The 19958-nt window shown below is 50.8% G+C and overlaps 2 protein-coding genes across 2 annotated transcripts; both read left to right on the top strand.

Moving 5' to 3' along the window:
• Positions 1-301: 301 nt before the first annotated feature.
• On the top strand, positions 302-4579 carry LOC307083771 (DENN domain-containing protein 4B-like). The gene is made up of 4 exons (XM_079747724.1): positions 302-414; positions 876-1041; positions 1625-1683; positions 2332-4579. The coding sequence occupies exons 2-4, from the start codon at positions 887-889 to the stop codon at positions 2475-2477; spliced, it is 360 nt and encodes a 119-aa protein (XP_079603850.1). The 5' UTR covers positions 302-414; positions 876-886; the 3' UTR covers positions 2478-4579.
• A 1952-nt stretch (positions 4580-6531) lies between these two features.
• Positions 6532-19385, top strand: kiaa0319 (KIAA0319; the record flags this gene model as incomplete). The annotated part of the gene is made up of 17 exons (XM_079731345.1): positions 6532-6580; positions 6925-7523; positions 8049-8196; positions 8306-8389; positions 9128-9214; positions 9707-9836; positions 10695-10912; positions 11277-11442; positions 12421-12569; positions 13098-13249; positions 14693-14831; positions 14997-15156; positions 15652-15788; positions 16573-16695; positions 17435-17525; positions 18569-18660; positions 19255-19385. The coding sequence occupies 17 exons, from the start codon at positions 6532-6534 to the stop codon at positions 19383-19385; spliced, it is 2655 nt and encodes an 884-aa protein (XP_079587471.1).
• Between the last annotated feature and the right edge of the window lie 573 nt (positions 19386-19958).

The following is a 19958-nucleotide window of genomic DNA, read 5'->3' on the forward strand; positions in this document are numbered from 1 at the left end:
CAAACACACACACACACACACACACACACACACACACAAACAGGTAGACTCTAACTGGTAAGCCTGCAGGCACGCAAATACGCACACACTCACAGTGGTACACACACATTGGTACGCACAAACACTCACACTCAAACAGACACACACACACACTTGTACATAGACACTGGTATACACAAACAGACAAACTGACTGACGGACAGACCCATACGCACATACTAATCTTTTCTCTTCCTCGTGTGTGTGTGTGTGTGTGTGTGTGTGTGTGTGTGTGTGTATGTGTGTGTGTGTGCGTGTGCGTGTCTGTGTGTGTGCAGTCGGACAGCGCTGTGGTGAGGGTACGCCTCTTCTGGGACACTCTGAGTCCAGACATAGAACACTGGCCCCCCCTCTACATCCTCTGGAGAATACACAGTAAGACTCACTCACTCACTCACTCACTCACTCACTCACTCACTCACTCACTCACACATACACACTCACTCACTCACTCACTCACTCACTCACTCACTCACTCACTCACACATACACACTCACTCACTCACTCACTTACTCACTCACACATACACACTCACTCACTCACTCACTCACACATACTCACTCACTCACTCACTCACACATACACACTCACTCACTCACGCACTCACCCTCTCACTCACTCGCTCACTCGCTCAATCGCTCACTCACTCACAAACACACACACATAAGCACACACCCTCTTGGGAATACACAGTAAGACACACTCACCCACTCACATAGAAGCCACACCCTCTGGAGTGCACAAAATCATAAACACACCCTCTGGTGAACGCACAATTAGACACACACACACACGGAACCTGATGAGCGGTGTGTTTTGTTCCTCCACCCACCAGGTGGCGCCCCCATGCGCAGCTACAGCTGGCGGCGGCACAACCACCCGTTCAGCCTGTCCTTCCTGGAGGAGGTCCTGCGCTGGGTGGGGATGAACGAGGTCCACAAGGCCGTCACCCTGTTCCTGGACACCGTGTCCAAGCACCCCTCCCCCCGCGGCCTCCAGAGGTCTGTGGTCCTGATGAGAGGGATGGGAGGGAGGGAGGGAATGATGATGAGAGGGAGAGGGGGAGGGAGGGAAGAGAGATGGGGAGAGGGAAGAGAGATGATGAGAGGGAGAGAGGGAAGAGAGATGGGGAGAGAGGGAAGAGAGATGGGGAGAGGGGGAGAGAGGGAAGAGAGGTGATGAGAGGGAGAGAGATGATGAGAGGGAGAGGGGGAGAGATGAGAGGAGAGATGATGAGAGGGATTGTCACAATCAGTCTCATCATCTCTCCTCACATCATCGTTCCCACTCTCCCTCTATGGTCCTGATGAGAGTGAGTGGGATTGATGATGAGAAGAGAGATCACGAGACTGATTGTGAAAATAAGAGTGAGAGTGAGAATGGAAATGAGTGACGATTAACATGTATGATAATGTGAATAATTTGAATGATTTGTGATAAATAATGTTTATATTGTTTTTTATTTAGTACTCGGTTTATCTAGCTGTATAAATTGACCTAAGTACTTGCTTAAATTTTAAATGTATAGTGCATAATGAACTAAACTATGTGTGTGGGTGTGTGTGTGTGTGTGTGTGTTAACAGGAGTGTGTACAGAGAGATGCTCTTCCTGACACTAGCTGCTATGGGGAAGGACCACGTTGGTAAGACTGAACTGTCTACTACCTTTAGTACTGCAATGGTATCATAAAGATGTTAATATCAACTGTACTGTGTCTGCTAGCTGAAGTACTGCAATGGTATCATAAAGATGTTAATATCAACTGTACTGTGTCTGCTAGCTGAAGTACTGCAATGGTATCATAAAGATGTTAATATCAACTGTACTGTTTCTGCTAGCTGAAGTACTGTAGTGGTATCATAAAGATGTTAACATTAACTGTACTCTGTGTTCTGCTAGCTGAAGTACTGTCTGTAATGGTATCATAACGATGTTGACATTAACTGTACTGTGTGTCTGCTAGCTGAAGTACTGTCTGTAATGGTATCATAACGATGTTGACATTAACTGTACTCTGTGTTCTGCTAGCTGAAGTACTGTCTGTAATGGTATCATAACGATGTTGACATTAACTGTACTCTGTGTTCTGCTAGCTGAAGTACTGTCTGTAATGGTATCATAAAGATGTTAACATTAACTGTACTCTGTGTTCTGCTAGCTGAAGTACTGTCTGTAATGGTATCATAACGATGTTGACATTAACTGTACTCTGTGTGTCTGCTAGCTGAAGTACTGTCTGTAATGGTATCATAACGATGTTGACATTAACTGTACTCTGTGTGTCTGCTAGCTGCGTTCGATAAGAAGTACAAAGTGGCGTTCAACCGTCTGACCGGGACCCTGGGACGACAGGAGCTGAACCGACGGCGAGCACAGCCCCCCAGTGCCAAGGCGGTAGACTGCAGGCGGAGCTTCCACCCCACGCTCGAGTGCTGACCCCCCCCCCCCCCCTTAAAGGAACTAGCCTGGTCCCAGAGCTGTGCTGCCTTCATGCTTTGCCTCTCTGCTGCCCCCTAACAGAGTTAGGTGTAACTGTGCTTCGGCCCAGGTGGTCTTCCCCCCCTCTCTTTGCCCCGGGTAAGGCCCTCCCCAAGGGGATGACTCTAGCAACCCCCTCCCTTACTGAGGGACACCCGAGTGGATCTAACCGGTTCTGGATTCTGTCGGTTGTGATACCAGCAGAACCGATAATGGAAACAGGCAAATACAGTAATCTATGCATCCAACGTGAGCGTTTTAACAGGTGACCGGATTTAGAACCTCAATGTCAAGGAAGTCACAATGGAAACTGCCTGTTTTCATGGTTTCATGGACGTGAAAATAAGTGGAAATTTGTCGTTTGTAGTTTAAATAATACAGTACCCTGCTGTTCCTTGCTGTTTACATCGTTCATGTTTTTTCCCGACCTTTTTAAAAAAAGGCAACCAAAAATGCAGTTTGCTAACGTTCTTATATGTTCGCTGCTTCTCTCTGCTGTGTTGATTTAATATCGTTAACACAGAATGTTTACCTTCTACGACAGAAACCCTTTTTCTGTTGACTAATATTGGCAGCCATTTTATGAGTACAGAAAAATATCCGCTCAAAATGGCAGGGAATGCATTGGAGGGCAGCTCCGTCGAGTTTTACTAGATGAAACAACCGTTTTCCACGAACTTAGGGAAGAGGATAAAGAGGGACTAGTCTCCACAAAGACAAACTTAATGTACAGGTTCTAAGGGTTGATGGCTTTTACTTTGAAAGCCCTTGTTACTTCAGTTCACGCTGACTTAATCTCTTTGGATGAAGAGGATTTAAATAGTTTCACAGGGTATTGATGCGTTTTTACAAAATAACGTAAGAGGAGATCCTTACGTGTCAACATTGCGGTACACTCTTAAAAAAAAGAATAAAGGAGCTTGTCTAACTTTGAACGGACTTGTATTGTGAAGGAGTCATCCCACCCTCGTCAACTCCGTCTACCCTGTGTGTGTTCCTACCGGAGACTGCATGTTAACCTTGGTTTGCCTCTGGTGTCTGTAAGACACAGGGTCAGTTAAGAAAGACACAGAAATACATTTTCTGTTGGTACCCTTATTTTGAAGCGTGAGAGCAGCGTTTTGCTCGCCATGTTGGTCACAGCCTGTCCTCATTCACCCCCCCTGTTCAGAGCACAAGTGCACCTGGGAGGTTAAAATTAGCAGCCTGACAGAAAACGAATAACTACCCATTCCTGGTATAGATCTAGAGTATGTTTTACTGTACTGAGGAGTAACTAACTAACGATGTAACTTGCTTATGTAGTAGCTACGAAAGTAACTTCTTTGAACAGTAATAACGGAGGTAACTCTTTGAGTGATTCTTATTTGCATGGTTTGAAACAGGAGTACCTGGAGAAAAGTTATCACCAGAAAAACAAGTAATTATATTGAAGATACTCGGTTCGAGTAATAAATAACTACTGTAGTAACTTAAAGTCCCTAGTAACTACTGCAGTACTACTGAAGTACTGCTAAGTAGCCATACAGCGGAACAACAAATAGTTTATTCCACATCAGTGGCAGCCCAGAACCTCACCACACAAGACGATAATCTCAGAGTCCCATCCATCCAACCGGTCCACAATCTGCCTCCAAACGCTTCAAGTTTGGCTAACCTTGTTCTTAATCCTGTCTGCCTATCCAGCCTTTAAAACAAGCCTCTTGGCATTTGCCACTTAGGACAAAAAGCTTGTTTTCATATAATTGTGAGGACTACCTCATTTTGCAGCCAGGTGTAAAGAAAGATATCATTTCCACCCATATCTTGACATGTAACTTCAGCTATCCCCCCCACCCCCACAGGTCACGCTTTGTGTTATTTTTTTGTGATATAAAAAAAAAGGACATACCCAAAATGAAGACTTTTATTTTGAAGTAGATATTTTTGGAGATTGAGAGTGTTTGCCGGACACATGCCTGCGGGCCTCGTGTTGTAGAAACTGGGAGCGTAAAGCACTTGGCCGTACTGTGAAGACTGGGAAGGCTGAAAGGGCCGCTGTCTTCCCCCCCCCCCCCCCCCCCCCCCCCCCCCCCCCCCCTCTCAGAGAAACTCGTTAAGCCTAGTTCAGTGTTTGAAACGTCACTGTATATTTTAATGCACCAGACTGCAAGAGAAAAGAAGGGAATTTTTCCCCGGGTTACAGGTAGTGGAAAGCAGAAATGTGTATTTAAAAAGGTTATTGTGTTTGCTGTTGTAATTTATATCTGCCTGTGATTTCAGTTGTAATTGTTTTGTTTTTTATAAAAATATACAAACAACTCATGTTATTTGTGTGTGTTTGTTCTCGTAATGTCAAACATTTCTTAAAATGGCCCTCATCTCCGAAACATTAGAAATACTAGCTAGCATAATCAGTGATCCTGCTCTTTTGATAAAAACTTGTTCTCCTAAGATAACAATCACGTTCAAACAGTCCAAGTCTAATGCTTGCATAAAGAATGGCAAAACAAAAACTCCAAACCATATATTTTTAAATATATCAAACGGATTCGTAAAGTAGAAATCGATTATTAAAGCAGAGCAAACTCACTGAAATGTGTCTCGGAACGCGGACATCTTGAAGGTTAACTGAACCGGACCGTTACTACGCACGTGGTATGTTTTTTTTTTTCTATAGCCTTTTGCGTTCGACTTGTGATTTTATCCCTGTGTACCCCTTTTTGTTTTTTTTGTTTTTTGTGACCTTTCTTTTCATCCAGACTGACATGTGTATTGTACCTGATGGAAGTATATTTTCTTCCCCTACGAGAGCTTTGTAGCCTACTTTGTTTATGACTAATAAAAAATAATAAAAACTGCCATTCGCGCGCACCCGCGTGCGCCCGGCGCGAGGCGCGGTGAATGGCAGCCGCGCGTCGCCGCGCCATCATTCCCTCTGCGCGAGGAGCGGCTTGCCTGTCAGCTCCCGCCAGCTGCAACGGCCCAGCAGAACCAGCATGTAGTCGGGATTCAAACCCACACCCAGCAGCTCCCGGCCTGGCTGACTGCGCCACACACACACACACACACACACACACACACACACACACACACACACACACACACACACACACACACACACACACACGGTAGGTGACGACTCAATGTCACTTATGTTAACGTTGTTGTTGTTGTTGCTGTTTTTTTAACCGCGGTTTTGTTATGTTTTTCGCTCAAGATACTTTGATTCTCTTTCTTCATCTTAATCGTCGGTATTGTAAGTATTTCAGCTAAAAAAAACAAACTAAAGGGAGTTAATATCGGTTCCACGGTCGCTGTGGTCGGTGTTTGGCCGAGTGGAGATGCTGTAGCGGACCTGGGCTCGGTTTGTTTACCGTGGAGCAGCAGGCGGGGTCCGCGGAACTGTCCAGCGAGGCGGTGCTGGAGCCGGCTCATACCGTTATATAGGGTTACGGTGTTATTCGACACCTCACTTTACCCTAGCCCTATGTGTATTGAAACAGCGCAAGGGTTCGACCGTGTTTATTTATGCATCGCTGTCGGCCGAGTGTTGAGTTTGGCTGGAAGTGAACGGCCGCTGTCTCGTTAGCCTAGCCCAAGCTGTTCTCCGCGTCGTCACCGGAGGGCTGTTCGGGGTGCGTTCCGATGTTAAGTGGAGCCCCCTAACAGCCACATGGCCGCGTTAGGGGCCCACTCAGTCGGAGAGACAGAATTCCAAGGCTGCTAACCGGAACGCCATTCACTATTCCACCAGTCTGTATTATATAAGAGTTTAAATGAAAGGTGTATATATACTATACAAAACTAACTGATATCAATACCATTTGCTTTGTTCAAATGGAAGACAACACGTTACTTATTCAGGTGTTACAGCTGTAGGACAGTCCAAATCAATTTTTGCGTTCAATTTTGACCCGTCACTCCAAAAAGTAAATCGCGTTAGCTGGCAAAGGGTAAATGGTTTCTGAATTGACTAAATGTTTCCCCTCTCTCTCTCTCTCTCTCGCTCTCTCTCAGGGGAGTCGTCGCCATGACACCGAGTGCTCTTCTCCTCTGGATGCTCCTCCAGTCCGTGGGAGGTTTGTGTGTGTGTGTGTGTGTGTGTGTGTTTGGTAGCTGAGGTGCTCGTGTATCTGGGCACGCATGTGTTGTAGGGTAAAGCAATAGGTGTTTGAGTAACTCTTGGTGGGACTAGTAACTTTACATTTACATTTAGGGCATGAAGCAGATGCATTTGTCCAAAGCGACTTACAATGAGTACATTTTTCAGAAGAAAGAGACAATATAACTGTACGAGAGTAACAGTCGGAGCTACTAGAAACAACTGAAGACACACACAACCATGACCAGTTAACCCCTTCGTTTTCTGCGGGCCGCTCCCACACGCTCCGCAGTTAACCATCGAACCTCTCGCTCCACGCAGCCGCCGCAGCGACCTCCCAGTGCCACCAGGGGGCGACCTACTCGGAGGCGGTGCTGGCCCCGGCCCGGAGCAGCAACAGCATCCTGCGGGTGCCGGGCGTGGCCACTCTGGCCCGCTGCCTGCTCTCCTGCTGTGACCGGCCCCGCTGCGACCTGGCCTGGCTCTTCCAGGGCCGCTGCTATATCCTCACCTGCCAGCAGGGGGTGGCGTGCCGGCCCCAGAACCGCCCCGGGGCCGACTCCTACCTGGCCTTCGTGCGGCGGGGGGCCCCCCAGACCCTGGTCCTGGGGTCCCTGGTGCGGGGGGAGCCGTACGGGGGGCGCTGGGGGTCGTCGTCGTCGTCGGAGGCCCCCGGGGACCTGGAGGCCCTCAGGAACCTGGCGGTGTTGGAGGGGGAGGAGGGGCCCCCGAACAGGGGAGGAGGGGTGGGCGGGGACTTGGAGGCGGGGGGGTTCTCCCATTGGCCGGAGGCGGGGATTGAGGACAGAGGAGAGGGGCCGGTGACTCTCAACGGCTCGGCGGGAGGGCCCCTGTCTCCTGGGGCCCTCAGGGGCCGACTCGGAGAGCAGAGTCCCACTTTCCATCCAGCGGAGGGCAGAGTGAGTGATGAAACCCTCTCCCGGCGAAATGAACAGATGGCAGTGTCTTTAAGTGTGTGTGTGTTTGTGTGTGTGCGTGCGTGTGTGTTTGTGTGTGTGCGTGCGTGTGTGTGTGTGTGTGTGTGTGTCCAACCCTACTTTAGTTTGTTCTTTCAGAGCTTGAATAGCTCATACACTTATGATTCAAAACAGGATCATGCATTGACGAATAGATTCCTCTAATGGCACACACACACTCACAAAGTGTGCTTTGTGAGTGTGTGTGTGCGTGTCCACTTTTAGATTAGATCAATCTGTTTGTGTTGTTGTCGCAGTCTCACCCAAAAGACCCATTGCTCTCTCTCTCTCTCTCTCTCTCTCTGTTTCTCTCTCTCTTTCTCTCTCTCTCTCTCTCTCTCTCTCTCTCTCTCTCTCTCTCTCTCTCTCTCTCTCTCTCTCTCTTTATATCTCTTTAGTTTGATCTTAAAGAGAGTGACCATGCAGTATGTTTCGGGTTCATACAGGGTCATATTTCCATCTCCTCAGGATCCCAGCCCTCCCACTACACCAGTCATTCCATCGCCTTGGAAACCAACCACCACCAACCCCACCCTAAAGAGCCAAATAAGGACATCACTTCCCACCGAGGCCACGCCCCAGCTCTCTGTTACCACGGCTACACCGAAAACAACAGGTAGGCTCCAGGCACTGTTCTGCAAGGGGAACAGCTCGGCTGTATCCTATTGTAACCCTGTTCTTACCTCATCACTTTCGTCCATCTCCTGAAGGTCCACCCCTCCAAGTGTCCACGGGAGACCCTGTAGAGCGCGCTAAGCCCGTTGATACAGATCAAGTTCAAGCTCCAATCAGCCCATCACCCCCAGCTGGTAAAACACACAACAACACACGTTCAAACACATGTGCACACAATCAAAGAAATAGTGTTTGAAGGGGTGTCTATCCTCCTTTTCTCTGATTGGCTCTTCTTAAGTGTCCCTCAAAGCTCATCACATTTACCTCATAGATGTTACAGAGCTGAACGAGGAGTTCTTCAGTTCCACACAACCAGCTGGGGTTTAAACTAAAGCCCGACCCATAAAGGATTTGTAAGGCCGATAAAGATACAAATATTTGGTGATTTAAAAATCCGATATTCCGATATATCGGCCGATATATATTTTAAAAAGAAATTCCAGAAACGCGTAACAAAACCTAAACAGATTTCCCTAACATTGGTTATTTGTAGTTATTTATGAGTCCTCACTAGAATGATAAGGTAATGCAGTTTAAAAATAAACTTTATTTTATTGTTTTATTGTCACAACAGAAAAGAACAACAAAATATATTAAAGTTCTGATAATTAAAATATACAAAAATACAAACTTAAGATATGAGTCTCAAAGTCCTTTGAACAAAAACACAATAACCAAAAAAACAAAAAAAAAGATTATTTATTTTTTTAAATATTCATTAATCGGCCATTATAAATGCCAAGACCGATGGTTTGGAAAAGGCCTAATATCGGCCGGTAATAGGGCTCCAGTTTAAACCCGCTAGGGGAACAACACCTTGTATCCAAGATGTATTGTCATGTCATTTGGGACTGTGCCCTGCTGTGTTTCAGCTGAGAGACAGAGACCCCATGCTGTGGTGGAACCCCCCAGCCAGGTTCTGTCTCCCCCGGTCCAGGAGGTGGTCCTCAACGCCAGCCGTGTGTACCTCTGGGGTCCGGCTGGGCCAGCATCACACTAGGGCTGGGCGATTTACCGAACTGTCACCGCAATTTAGATTTTAGCGTCAAACGATCACCAAACTAATAAAATCGAGTTTAAAGTTTTTCTTTTTTTTTTTAAGCGTGTTTATTTTATTCATTCAATGTTTGATAGAAATTGCAGCTGGATACATATCTGTACATTATTTTACATTTGAACATTTACTATTTGACCACTTTGTGTATTTTTTTAAGGCGAATTTCAAAGTTCTCAGCTACAAAGTGTTTTTTGGAGAGAAATGCTGAATATTGAATCATGTTTCAAACTCAAAAACAATCGGTTGAATAATCTTGATTTCAATATTGATGAAAATAATCGCAATTACGTTTTTTTCCATAATCGAGCATCCCTTCATCACACTAACCGTATCAGGGTCAGGAGTGTTGGGTGGTCCGGCAGGGGGCTAATGAAACATGTGTTGTCTGCTTCAGAGAGCCAGGGGGACGGCCTGCTCAGGTGTGAGTGGGAGCAGACCAGCGGACCCTCTGTGGACCTGGGGCGGTCAGCGGACACCTGGACTCTTCACCTGGCCCACCTGGAGCCCGGGAACTACACTTTCAGGTACTAGACAGGACTGGGTACTCAAAACCTTAGCAAATACTTACGGTACGAGTATTAGCTGTGTCATGTTTTGCTTTCAATACATGTTCTGAATGTCTGTTTGATAACCCCGTTGTGTTATTTGCAGTTGCACATTCCAATCGTTTTCTTTATGAAGTAGAGCACATTCTAGAGACTGTAAGTCTAGAAGGACATACAATGTCAGGAAAACAATCATCTAAAGTTTGGCGGCATGTGGAAACTATTATAGAAATGCAAACTTTGTCAACAGCAGCTGTCATATCGTACCACTCTCTCGCTCTGCTAAAGTGCATTTACGCTGTTCTGCTAAAATGAGCGGTTCTGAAACACATATTTTGGCTGTCAAATGGAATGCGAATGCTGACGTGAATGGATTGCATAGTCGTCAAATTGTGAAAGTTTAATTTGTTGGTTGTCAGTCGGTTTGTCCTTTAGTGGAGGCGCTGCCCCTAGCCGAGGAAACCCTGATAAGACAATGGATCATTTACATCCATTGTCTTATCTCCATTTTGATGGACCTCCATTTATACAGCGCTTTTCTAAACAGTGACCACTCAAGGCGCTTAACAATATTGCCTAATATTCACCCAATCATACACACATTCACACACCGACGGCGGTGTCAACCATGCGAGGTGACAGCCGGCTGGTCGGGAGCGGTCAGGGCGAGGCGTCTCGCTCAGGGACACCTCGACACTCAGCTAGGAGGAGCCGGGGATGGAACTAGCAACCTTCCGGTTGCCAGCCAACCCGCCCTACCTCCTGTAGGCTACAATGAGCCGCTTATATCACCAAAAAATATATCATAACACCCAATACATCCTGTTCCCTGCTCAGAGGAACGGTGACGGACTCGGCGGGATCCTCTGACTCCACCACCGCTACCGTCTTGGTCCTTCCCGCCGCCACCGGTCCACCCCCTGGGGTGACCCCCACTACAGCCCCGCCCTCGACCTCTGACCCCACCCTCACCCCACCTCCCAGACACGACGCTGACCCCACGGTGCCCTCTCCGACCCCCATCCCTCCGCAGATGAGCATCACCCCCGTGACGGGTACGCCCCACCCACACTATCAAACACCCCCGCATGCATGAAACGGGGATACATAGTGAGTGAGGGATGATGGTGAATGGTCAAAGGACTGCATTTATACAGCGCTCTTCTAACCAGTGGCCGCTCAAAGCGCTTTACAATTTTGCCTAACATTCGACCATTCATGCATTCATTCACACACCGCCGGCGGTGTCCTCAGCTAGGAGGAGCCGGGGATCGAACTAGCAACCTTCCGGTTACCAGCCGACCCGCTCTGCCTCCTGAGCCACAAGCCGCCCACGGTCCCCAGGGCCAGGCTGTGGCTCCTCCCCCTGGTGCTGTATGCTCCTCCCCCTGGTGCTGTATGCTCCTCCTCTCCTTCTAGTCCAGGTCCCGGTGTCCCCGACGGAGGAGCGGCGGTTGAACCTCGGCCCGACGGCGGTGGCGGGTCCAGACAGGAAGCTGGTTCTGCCCGTCAGCAGCGTCACTCTGGACGGCCGCGACAGCAGCGACGACCGCGCCGTGGTGCAGTACCACTGGGAGGCCACCAGGTGAGGCCGTGGTGCAGTACCACTGGGAGGCCACCAGGTGAGGCCGTGGGGCAGTACCACTGGGAGGCCACCAGGTGAGGCCGTGGTGCAGTACCACTGGGAGGCCACCAGGTGAGGCCGTGGGGCAGTACCACTGGGAAGCCACCAGGTGAGGCCGTGGTGCAGTACCACTGGGAGGCCACCAGGTGAGGCCGTGGTGCTGTACCACTGGGAGGCCACCAGGTGAGGCCGTGGGGTAGTACCACTGGGAAGCCACCAGGTGAGGCCGTGGTGCAGTACCACTGGGAGGCCACCAGGTGAGGCCGTGGGGCAGTACCACTGGGAAGCCACCAGGTGAGGCCGTGGTGCAGTACCACTGGGACGCCACCAGGTGAGGCCGTGGTGCAGTACCACTGGGAGGCCACCAGGTGAGGCCGTGGTGCAGTACCACTGAGACGCCACCAGGTGAGGCCGTGGTGCAGTACCACTGGGACGCCACCAGGTGAGGGCGTGGTGCAGTACCACTGGGAGGCCACCAGGTGAGGCCTCGTGCCGTGCCCGGTAGCCCTCCACCTGGAGGAAGGAGGTAGAGGAGACGACGGCGTTAACCTCTGCCCTCTGGTTAAAAAGTGACCAATCACAAGCCTCGCTCCGCAGCGAGCACATTCACTTTCCATCCTCGTGTATTTCTGTTCCATGTTGTTCCCTTGTATTCGGTTCTATTCAATCCTATTCTATCTTATCCTGATTCATACTACTTCACTTCATATCATAAGTTGTGTCTCTGTTGGGAGAGTATAAGGTTCTTTTAACGTAATGTATTGCCCCCAGAGAGGAAAGGATCATACGTTGGAAGGAGGGAGACTGGATGAATATAAATAAAATCTATCTGAACGACTGTAAGAACTGTAGCAGAATGTGAGGATCAGAAGTCAACCTGCAGACTGTGGACTGTACTGAGGCCTGCCGTCTGTGCGTCCCTGTCTGGGCCTCTCCCAGCGGCCCCCCGGGTCTAAAGATGGAGGGTGCTGACAGGGCGGTTGCTACGGCGACGGGCCTGCGGGTGGGGCGCTACACCTTCAGACTGACAGTGAGCGACCAGCAGGGGGCGACGGACAGCGCCGTGCTGACCGTCAGGGTGGAGGAAGGTGAGCTCTATCTCTCTCTTTCTCTCGCTCTCTCTCTGTCTCTCAGTCTCTCTCTCTCTCTCGCTCTCTCTCTCTCTCTCGCTCTCTCAGTGTCTCTCTCTCTCTATCTCTCTCAGTGTCTCTCTCTCTCTATCTCTCTCTGTGTCTCTCTCTCAGTGACTCTCTTGCTCTCTCGCTCTCTCTCTCTCTCTCTCTCTCTCTCTCAGTGTCTCTCTCTCTCTATCTCTCTCTGTGTCTCTCTCTCAGTGACTCTCTTGCTCTCTCGCTCTCTCTCTCTCTCTCTCTCTCTCTGTCTCTCTCAGTGTCTCTCTGTTGCTCTCTCTCTCTCGCTCTCTCTCTCTCTCTCTGTCTCTCTCTCTCTCTCTCTCTCTCTCTTTTGCTCTCTCTCACTCTCTCTCTTCTCTTCTCTCTCTCTCTATGTATATATATATATATATATCTATGAATGATTCTCTATCATTAAACCCTGTGTGTTCTAAGGGGAGGTGGAAGGTGTTTTTAAACAGCGTGGTGCTCCCTCTCCCCCAGCCAGGCTCCTCCCCCCCGTGGCCCACGCCAGCGGGAGCCACACCCTCACCCTCCCCAACAACTCCCTGGTCCTGAGGGGCTCTGTGACGGACGGGGACCAGAGCCAGGTCCACTTCCTCTGGGCCCGGGACTCCCAGAGCCCTGCAGCAGGGGTGAGTCCACACACGACCCCGCTACAGGAGGGACGGGTGGGCTAGGGTTAGGGTTAGGGGGGGACACTCCCAACCAAAGGTACCAGGTTCGATCCCCTGTAGGCATCCTAGAGCACCCCACCCCTAACCTGATGATATCCCTACACACTGAAAATAATCCAAAATGTCACAAATAAAACCAAAAGGCGAAGCTATAGTAGTAGCCAAAGCGGCCATATTGGATGAAATTTGATGAAATTGGTTTCACCACCTGCACACCCACACAACTGTTTTGGAAATCAGGCCCCAACCGCTAACCCCCGTCGTCATGGTGACGTGGTCTTCATAGTGGTCGTCAAAGTGACGTGGTCTTCATAGTGGTCGTCATAGTGACGGGGTCTTCATAGTGACGTGCTCGTCATAGTGACATGGTCGTCATAGTGACGTGGTCTTCATAGTGACGTGGTCTTCATAGTGACGTGGTCGTCATATTGACTTTGGTCTTCATAGTGACGTGGTCTTCATAGTGACGTGGTCGTCATAGTGACGTGGTCTTCATAGTGACGTGGTCGTCATAGTGTCTTGGTCTTCATAGTGACGTGGTCTTCATAGTGACGTGGTCGTCATAGTGACGTGGTCTTCATAGTGACGTGGTCGTCACAGTGACGTGGTCTTCACAGTGACGTGGTCGTCACAGTGACGTGGTCTTCACAGTGACGTGGTCTTCACAGTGACGTGGTCTTCACAGTGACGTGGTCGTCACAGTGACGTGGTCGTCACAGTGACGTGGTCGTCACAGTGACGTGGTCTTCACAGTGACGTGGTCGTCACAGTGACGTGGTCGTCACAGTGACGTGGTCTTCATAGTGACGTGGTCTTCATAGTGACTTGGTCGTCACAGTGACGTGGTCGTCACAGTGACTTGGTCGTCACAGTGACGTGGTCTTCACAGTGACGTGGTCGTCACAGTGACTTGGTCGTCACAGTGACGTGGTCGTCACAGTGACGTGGTCGTCACAGTGACGTGGTCGTCACAGTGACGTGGTCGTCACAGTGGCGTGGTCTTCACAGTGACGTGGTCTTCATAGTGGCGTGGTCTTCATAGTGACGTGGTCTTCATAGTGGCGTGGTCGTCACAGTGACGTGGTCTTCATAGTGACGTGGTCGTCACAGTGACGTGGTCTTCATAGTGACGTGGTCGTCACAGTGACGTGGTCGTCACAGTGACGTGGTCTTCACAGTGACGTGGTCGTCACAGTGACGTGGTCTTCACAGTGACGTGGTCTTCACAGTGACGTGGTCGTCACAGTGACGTGGTCGTCACAGTGACGTGGTCGTCACAGTGACGTGGTCGTCTTAGTGGCGTTGTATTCATAGTGACGTGGTCGTCACAGTGACGTGGTCGTCACAGTGACGTGGTCGTCACAGTGGTGGTCATAGCGGCCCCCCCGTGTGTCCCTCCAGGACGTGCTGTACGGCTCTCAGACCCAGCCGTCGCTGCACCTGTCCAACCTGGTGGAGGGGACCTACCTGTTCCAGCTCCGCGTGACCGACGCCCAGGGGCGGGGCAGCACCGCCACGGCAACCGTGGAGGTCCGCCCAGGTGGGTGTCACTCACTGCTCCCTCGAGCTGCTCTCAACCAATGGGACGTCTGGTCTGTCTAGCTAGTTGAAGCTACGGGCTACGAACATCATTCGTGTGTGTCTATGTGTGACTGTGTGTGTGTGTCTTTGTGCGTGCCTCTGTGTGTGTGTGTGCGTGCGTCAGACCCGGCGGCGCGGGAGGAGGTGGACCTGGAGGTGCTGGTGGGCGTGTCCCAGGTGAGCACGGCCCAGAGGGACACGGTGATCCGACAGCTGGCCGCTCTGCTCCACGTCCTCGACAACAGCATCCAGCTACGCATCCTCCCAGGACACTCCCACCTCAGGTAAACCCCGCCCACTCCCACTAGACCCCTCCCACCTCCGCTATATCCTGCCCACTTCATTCAGACCCCTCCCCCCTCAGGTAACCCCGCCCACTACCAATAGACCCCTCCCACTTGACCCTGCCCACTTCAGTCAGACCCCTCCCACCTCAGGTAACCCCGCCCACTACCAATAGGCCCCTCCCACTTGACCCTGCCCACTTCAGTCAGACCCCTCCCACCTCAGGTAAGCCCCGCCCACTCCAACTAGAACCCGCCCACTCCCATTAGACCCTGCCCACTTCAGTCTGACCGCTCCCACCTTCGCTAGACCTTGCCCACTTTAGTCAAACCCCTACCTCATGTAGACCCCACCCATTTCTGCCAGACACCTCCCACCTCCGGTAGACCCCGCCCCCTCCCACTAGACCCCTCCCCCCTCGTGTAGACCCTCCCACTAGAGGGCAGCCCTCCAGCTCAGGTAGCCTCCTGCAGTGTCCGTGTGTGGCCCCTCAGCGCGGTGCTGCGTCTCTCGGTGCGCGGCCCAGAGGGCTCGTTCTCCGGCTCCAGGCTGGCCCAGGTCCTCAGGAACCAGCTGCTCAGGGAGAAGACCGACTACCTGCTGTTCAGGGTCCTCCGAGTGGACACCGTCTGTGAGTGGTGCACGCTTTGAATATCACTATACACACTGGAAATATCACTATACACACTTTAAATATCATAACCCTATACACACTGGAAATATCACTACACACACTGGAAATATCACTATACACACTTTAAATATCATAACCCTATACACACTGGAAATATCACTACACACACTGGAAATATCACTATACACACTTTAAATATCATAACCCTATACACACTGGAAATATCACTACACACACTGGAAATATCACTATACACACTTTAAATAGCACTATACACACTTTAAATAGCACTATACACACTTTGAATAGCACTATACACACTTTAAATAGCACTATACACACTTTGAATAGCACTATACACACTTTAAATAGCCCTATACACACTGGAAATATCACTACACACACTGGAAATATCACTATACACACTTTAAATAGCACTATACACACTGGAAATATCACTATACACACTTTAAATAGCACTATACACACTTTGAATAGCACTATACACACTTTAAATAGCACTATACACACTTTAAATGTCATAACCCTATACACACTGGAAATATCACTACACACACTGGAAATATCACTATACACACTCGAAATATCACTATACACACTTTAAATAGCACTATACACACTGGAAATATCACTACACACACTGGAAATATCACTACACACACTGGAAATATCACTACACACACTGGAAATATGACATCTATTGTGCAGCTCACGTGACTAATCTCAGTTGTCATGTGATTGGTGTCATGTGACCCCGCAGACTGTTTGCTGCGGTGTTCTGGGCGGGGCCAGTGTGATCCAATCACCAAGGAGTGTGTCTGTGACCCCTTCTGGACGGAGAACCTCATTCGCCGTTTCCTTGGCGACAAAGAGAGGAACTGTGGTACACTGAATAACAATTACTGCTCTCTTTGGATAGTGGGGATACTGTTGTGGGAATAATTTAAACCAGTGCAACAGATATACATTCATCTAACTTAGTGTGTGTGTCTGTGTGTCTGTGTGTGTGTGTGTGTGTGTGTGCGTGTGTGTGTGTGTGTGTGTGTGTGTGTGTGTGGGGGGGGTGTGTGTGTGTGTGTGTGTGTGTGTGTGTGTGTGTGTGTGTGTGTTTGTCTGCGTGTGTGTATGTGTGTGTGGGGTGTGTGTGTGTGTGTGTGTGTGTGTGTGTGTGTGTGTGTGTGTGTGTTTGTCTGCGTGTGTGTCTGTGTGTCTGTGTGTGTGTGTGTGTGTGTGTGTGTGTGTGTGTGTGTGTTTGTCTGCGTGTGTGTCTGTGTGTCTGTGTGTGTGTGTGTGTGTGTGTGTGTGTGTGTGTGTGTGTGTGTGTGTTTGTCTGCGTGTGTGTATGTGTGTGTGGGGGGTGTGTGTGTGTGTGGGTGTGTGTGTGTCTGCATGTGTGCGTGTGCGTGTGTGTGTGTGTGCGTGCCTGAGCGTGCGTGTGCGTGTGTGCGCCTGTGTGTGTGCACGCGTGCGTGTGTGTGCGTGCCTGTGTGTGTGTGTGTGTGCGTGCCTGCCTGTGTGTGTGTGTGTGTGTGTGCGTGTGTGTGCGTGTGTGTGTGTGTGTGCGTGTGTGTGTGTGCGTGCCTGCCTGTGTGTGTGTGTGTGCGTGTGTGTCCGTCCTCCAGAGTGGAGGATGCTCTACGTGGTCATGTCCAGCTTCCTGGCTCTGGTCCTGGTCCTGACGATCAGCTGGTCCCTGGTCTGCTGCTGTAGGAGGTGGGTCACCATAGCAACCACACTGCCCCCCCACCCCTCCAACGACATCGCCCCCCCGTAGTGACGGGCGGCCCGTCTCCTCTGAGATCCCTGCTGGGGGGGCGGCAGTAACTCAGAAGGTACCGCAGGTCAGCACGGAACCAGGAGGTTGCTGGTTCGATGGCCGGCTCCTGCTAGTGTCGAAGGGCCCTTTGGCAAGGCACCTGACCCTTACCTAACCGGGCACTGCTCCCTCGGGGGACACAACCGTGGGCATGAAAGGGTGAAGGAATGGGTGTATGAAAGGGTGAAGGAATGGGTGTATGAATGGGTGAATGAAAGGGTGTGTGGATGGGTGTATGAAAGGGTGAAGGAATGGGTGTATGAAAGGGTGAATGAATGGGTGTATGAAAGGGTGAAGGAATGGGTGTATGAAAGGGTGAAGGAATGGGTGTATGAATGGGTGTATGAAAGGGTGAATGAATGGGTGAAGGAATGGGTGTATGAATCGGTGTATGAATGGGTGATTGAATGGGTGACTGAATGGGTGAAGGAATGGGTGACTGAATGGGTGTATGAATAGGTGTATGAATGGGTGAAGGAATGGGTGTATGAATGGGTGAAGGAATGGGTGTATGAATGGGTCTATGAATGGGTCTATGAATGGGTGACTGAATGGGTGTATGAATGGGTGAAGGAATGGGTGTATGAATGGGTGAAGGAATGGGTGTATGAATGGGTCTATGAATGGGTGACTGAATGGGTGTATGAATAGGTGTATGAATGGGTGAAGGAATGGGTGTATGAATGGGTGAAGGAATGGGTGTATGAATGGGTCTATGAATGGGTGACTGAATGGGTGTATGAATGGGTGAATGCGAGGCAGCCACTGTGAGGCACTGTGAGTGTCATCAGGCCCAAAGAGAACCTCGTACATGTTCCAGCAAATCGTCAGTACAGCCTCCCACCGTCAGTCCACCTCCAGGTCGTTGAGCATCACTAAACATCTCTGATATGACCTCCAGGTCGTTGAGCATCACTAAACATCTCTGATATGACCTCAGGAGGAAGAGGAGCAAGGTGAGGAAGAAAACCAAATACACCATCCTGGACGACATGGACGACCAGGAGAGGGTGGAGCTGAGACCCAAACACGGTGAGGCTGCTCCCCTGTCTGTCTGTCTGTCTGTTCACCTGTCTATCTGCTCACCCGTCTCTCTGTCCTCTGTTCCCCTGTCTATCTGCTCACCCGTCTCTCTGTCCTCTGTCCACCTGTCTATCTGCTCACCCGTCTCTCTGTCCTCTGTCCGCCTGTCTATCTGCTCACCCGTCTCTCTGTCCTCTGTTCCCCTGTCTATCTGCCACCCGTCTCTCTGTCCTCTGTTCACCTGTCTATCTGCTCACCCGTCTCTCTGTTCACCTGTCTATCTGCCACCCGTCTCTCTGTCCTCTGTCCGCCTGTCTATCTGCTCACCCGTCTCTCTGTCCTCTGTTCACCTGTCTATCTGCTCACCCGTCTCTCTGTTCACCTGTCTATCTGCCACCCGTCTCTCTGTCCTCTGTCCGCCTGTCTATCTGCTCACCCGTCTCTCTGTCCTCTGTCCGCCTGTCTATCTGCTCACCCGTCTCTCTGTCCTCTGTTCACCTGTCTATCTGCTCACCCGTCTCTCTGTTCACCTGTCTATCTGCCACCCGTCTCTCTGTCCTCTGTCCACCTGTCTCTCTGCCTACCTGTCTCCCTCTCCACCAGGTGTAAAGCACCGCAGCACGGAGCACGCCTCCAGCCTGATGATGTCAGAGTCGGAGCTGGACAGCGAGCCGGACGCGCTGTTCAGCCGCGCCCCGGGGCCCGCCGCCCGCAACGGGAACGCCTTCGGGTAGCCCCCCGCCTAGAGGGGCCCCCCACCAGACCACCAGACCACGACCCCACCGCCTAGAGGGGCCCCCCACCAGACCACCAGACCACGACCCCCCCGCCTAGAGGGGCCCCCCACCAGACCACCAGACCACGACCCCACACCCACCGCCCGCCTGCTCAGGTCTAACCCGCACCCCCCAGAACACGGACCGGGTCAGACCTGGACAGGGATGGGGGGCTTCAGCAGGTCTGAGCACCGCGCCCTGTGACCTGTGACCTGTGACCTGTGACCTGTGGTCCGGTCTGATCCAGAGCTGAGGACGTGAGGCCGGAGGCTGAGACTGTACATAGCTAACCCAGTCTGGGGCCCCCCCTGATGAGATGTCCCCGGGTGGATTGAGGTGAGACGATGCGCTCCTCTGGTGACGTGAAGGACAGGTGGCGCGTAGAGAGGGGGGCGGGACAGCGTCTGTTACATCCTGTGTTCCCTTGCTCATGGTCCTGTTGTGTGGCCCGTGGTGGGAGAGCTCGTTGGACGGTCAGACAACGGTGTTGTTGAATAGCGTTGAAGCGCGTCCAACAGAAGTGTAGTCAAC

This window comes from Pollachius pollachius (assembly GCF_949987615.1).
Source record: "Pollachius pollachius genome assembly, chromosome: 1".
NCBI classification, from domain to species: Eukaryota; Metazoa; Chordata; class Actinopteri; order Gadiformes; family Gadidae; genus Pollachius; species Pollachius pollachius.

What these genes read in the sequence shown, in the direction of transcription:
- LOC307083771 (XM_079747724.1), top strand. Translation starts at nt 887, where the DNA reads ATGCGCAGCTACAGCTGGCGGCGGCACAACCACCCGTTCAGCCTGTCC. An exon ending in TCCCCCCGCGGCCTCCAGAG is followed by an intron (nt 1,042 to 1,624) that starts GTCTGTGGTCCT and finishes GTGTGTTAACAG; the next exon opens with GAGTGTGTACAGAGAGATGC. An exon ending in TATGGGGAAGGACCACGTTG is followed by an intron (nt 1,684 to 2,331) that starts GTAAGACTGAAC and finishes TGTGTCTGCTAG; the next exon opens with CTGCGTTCGATAAGAAGTAC.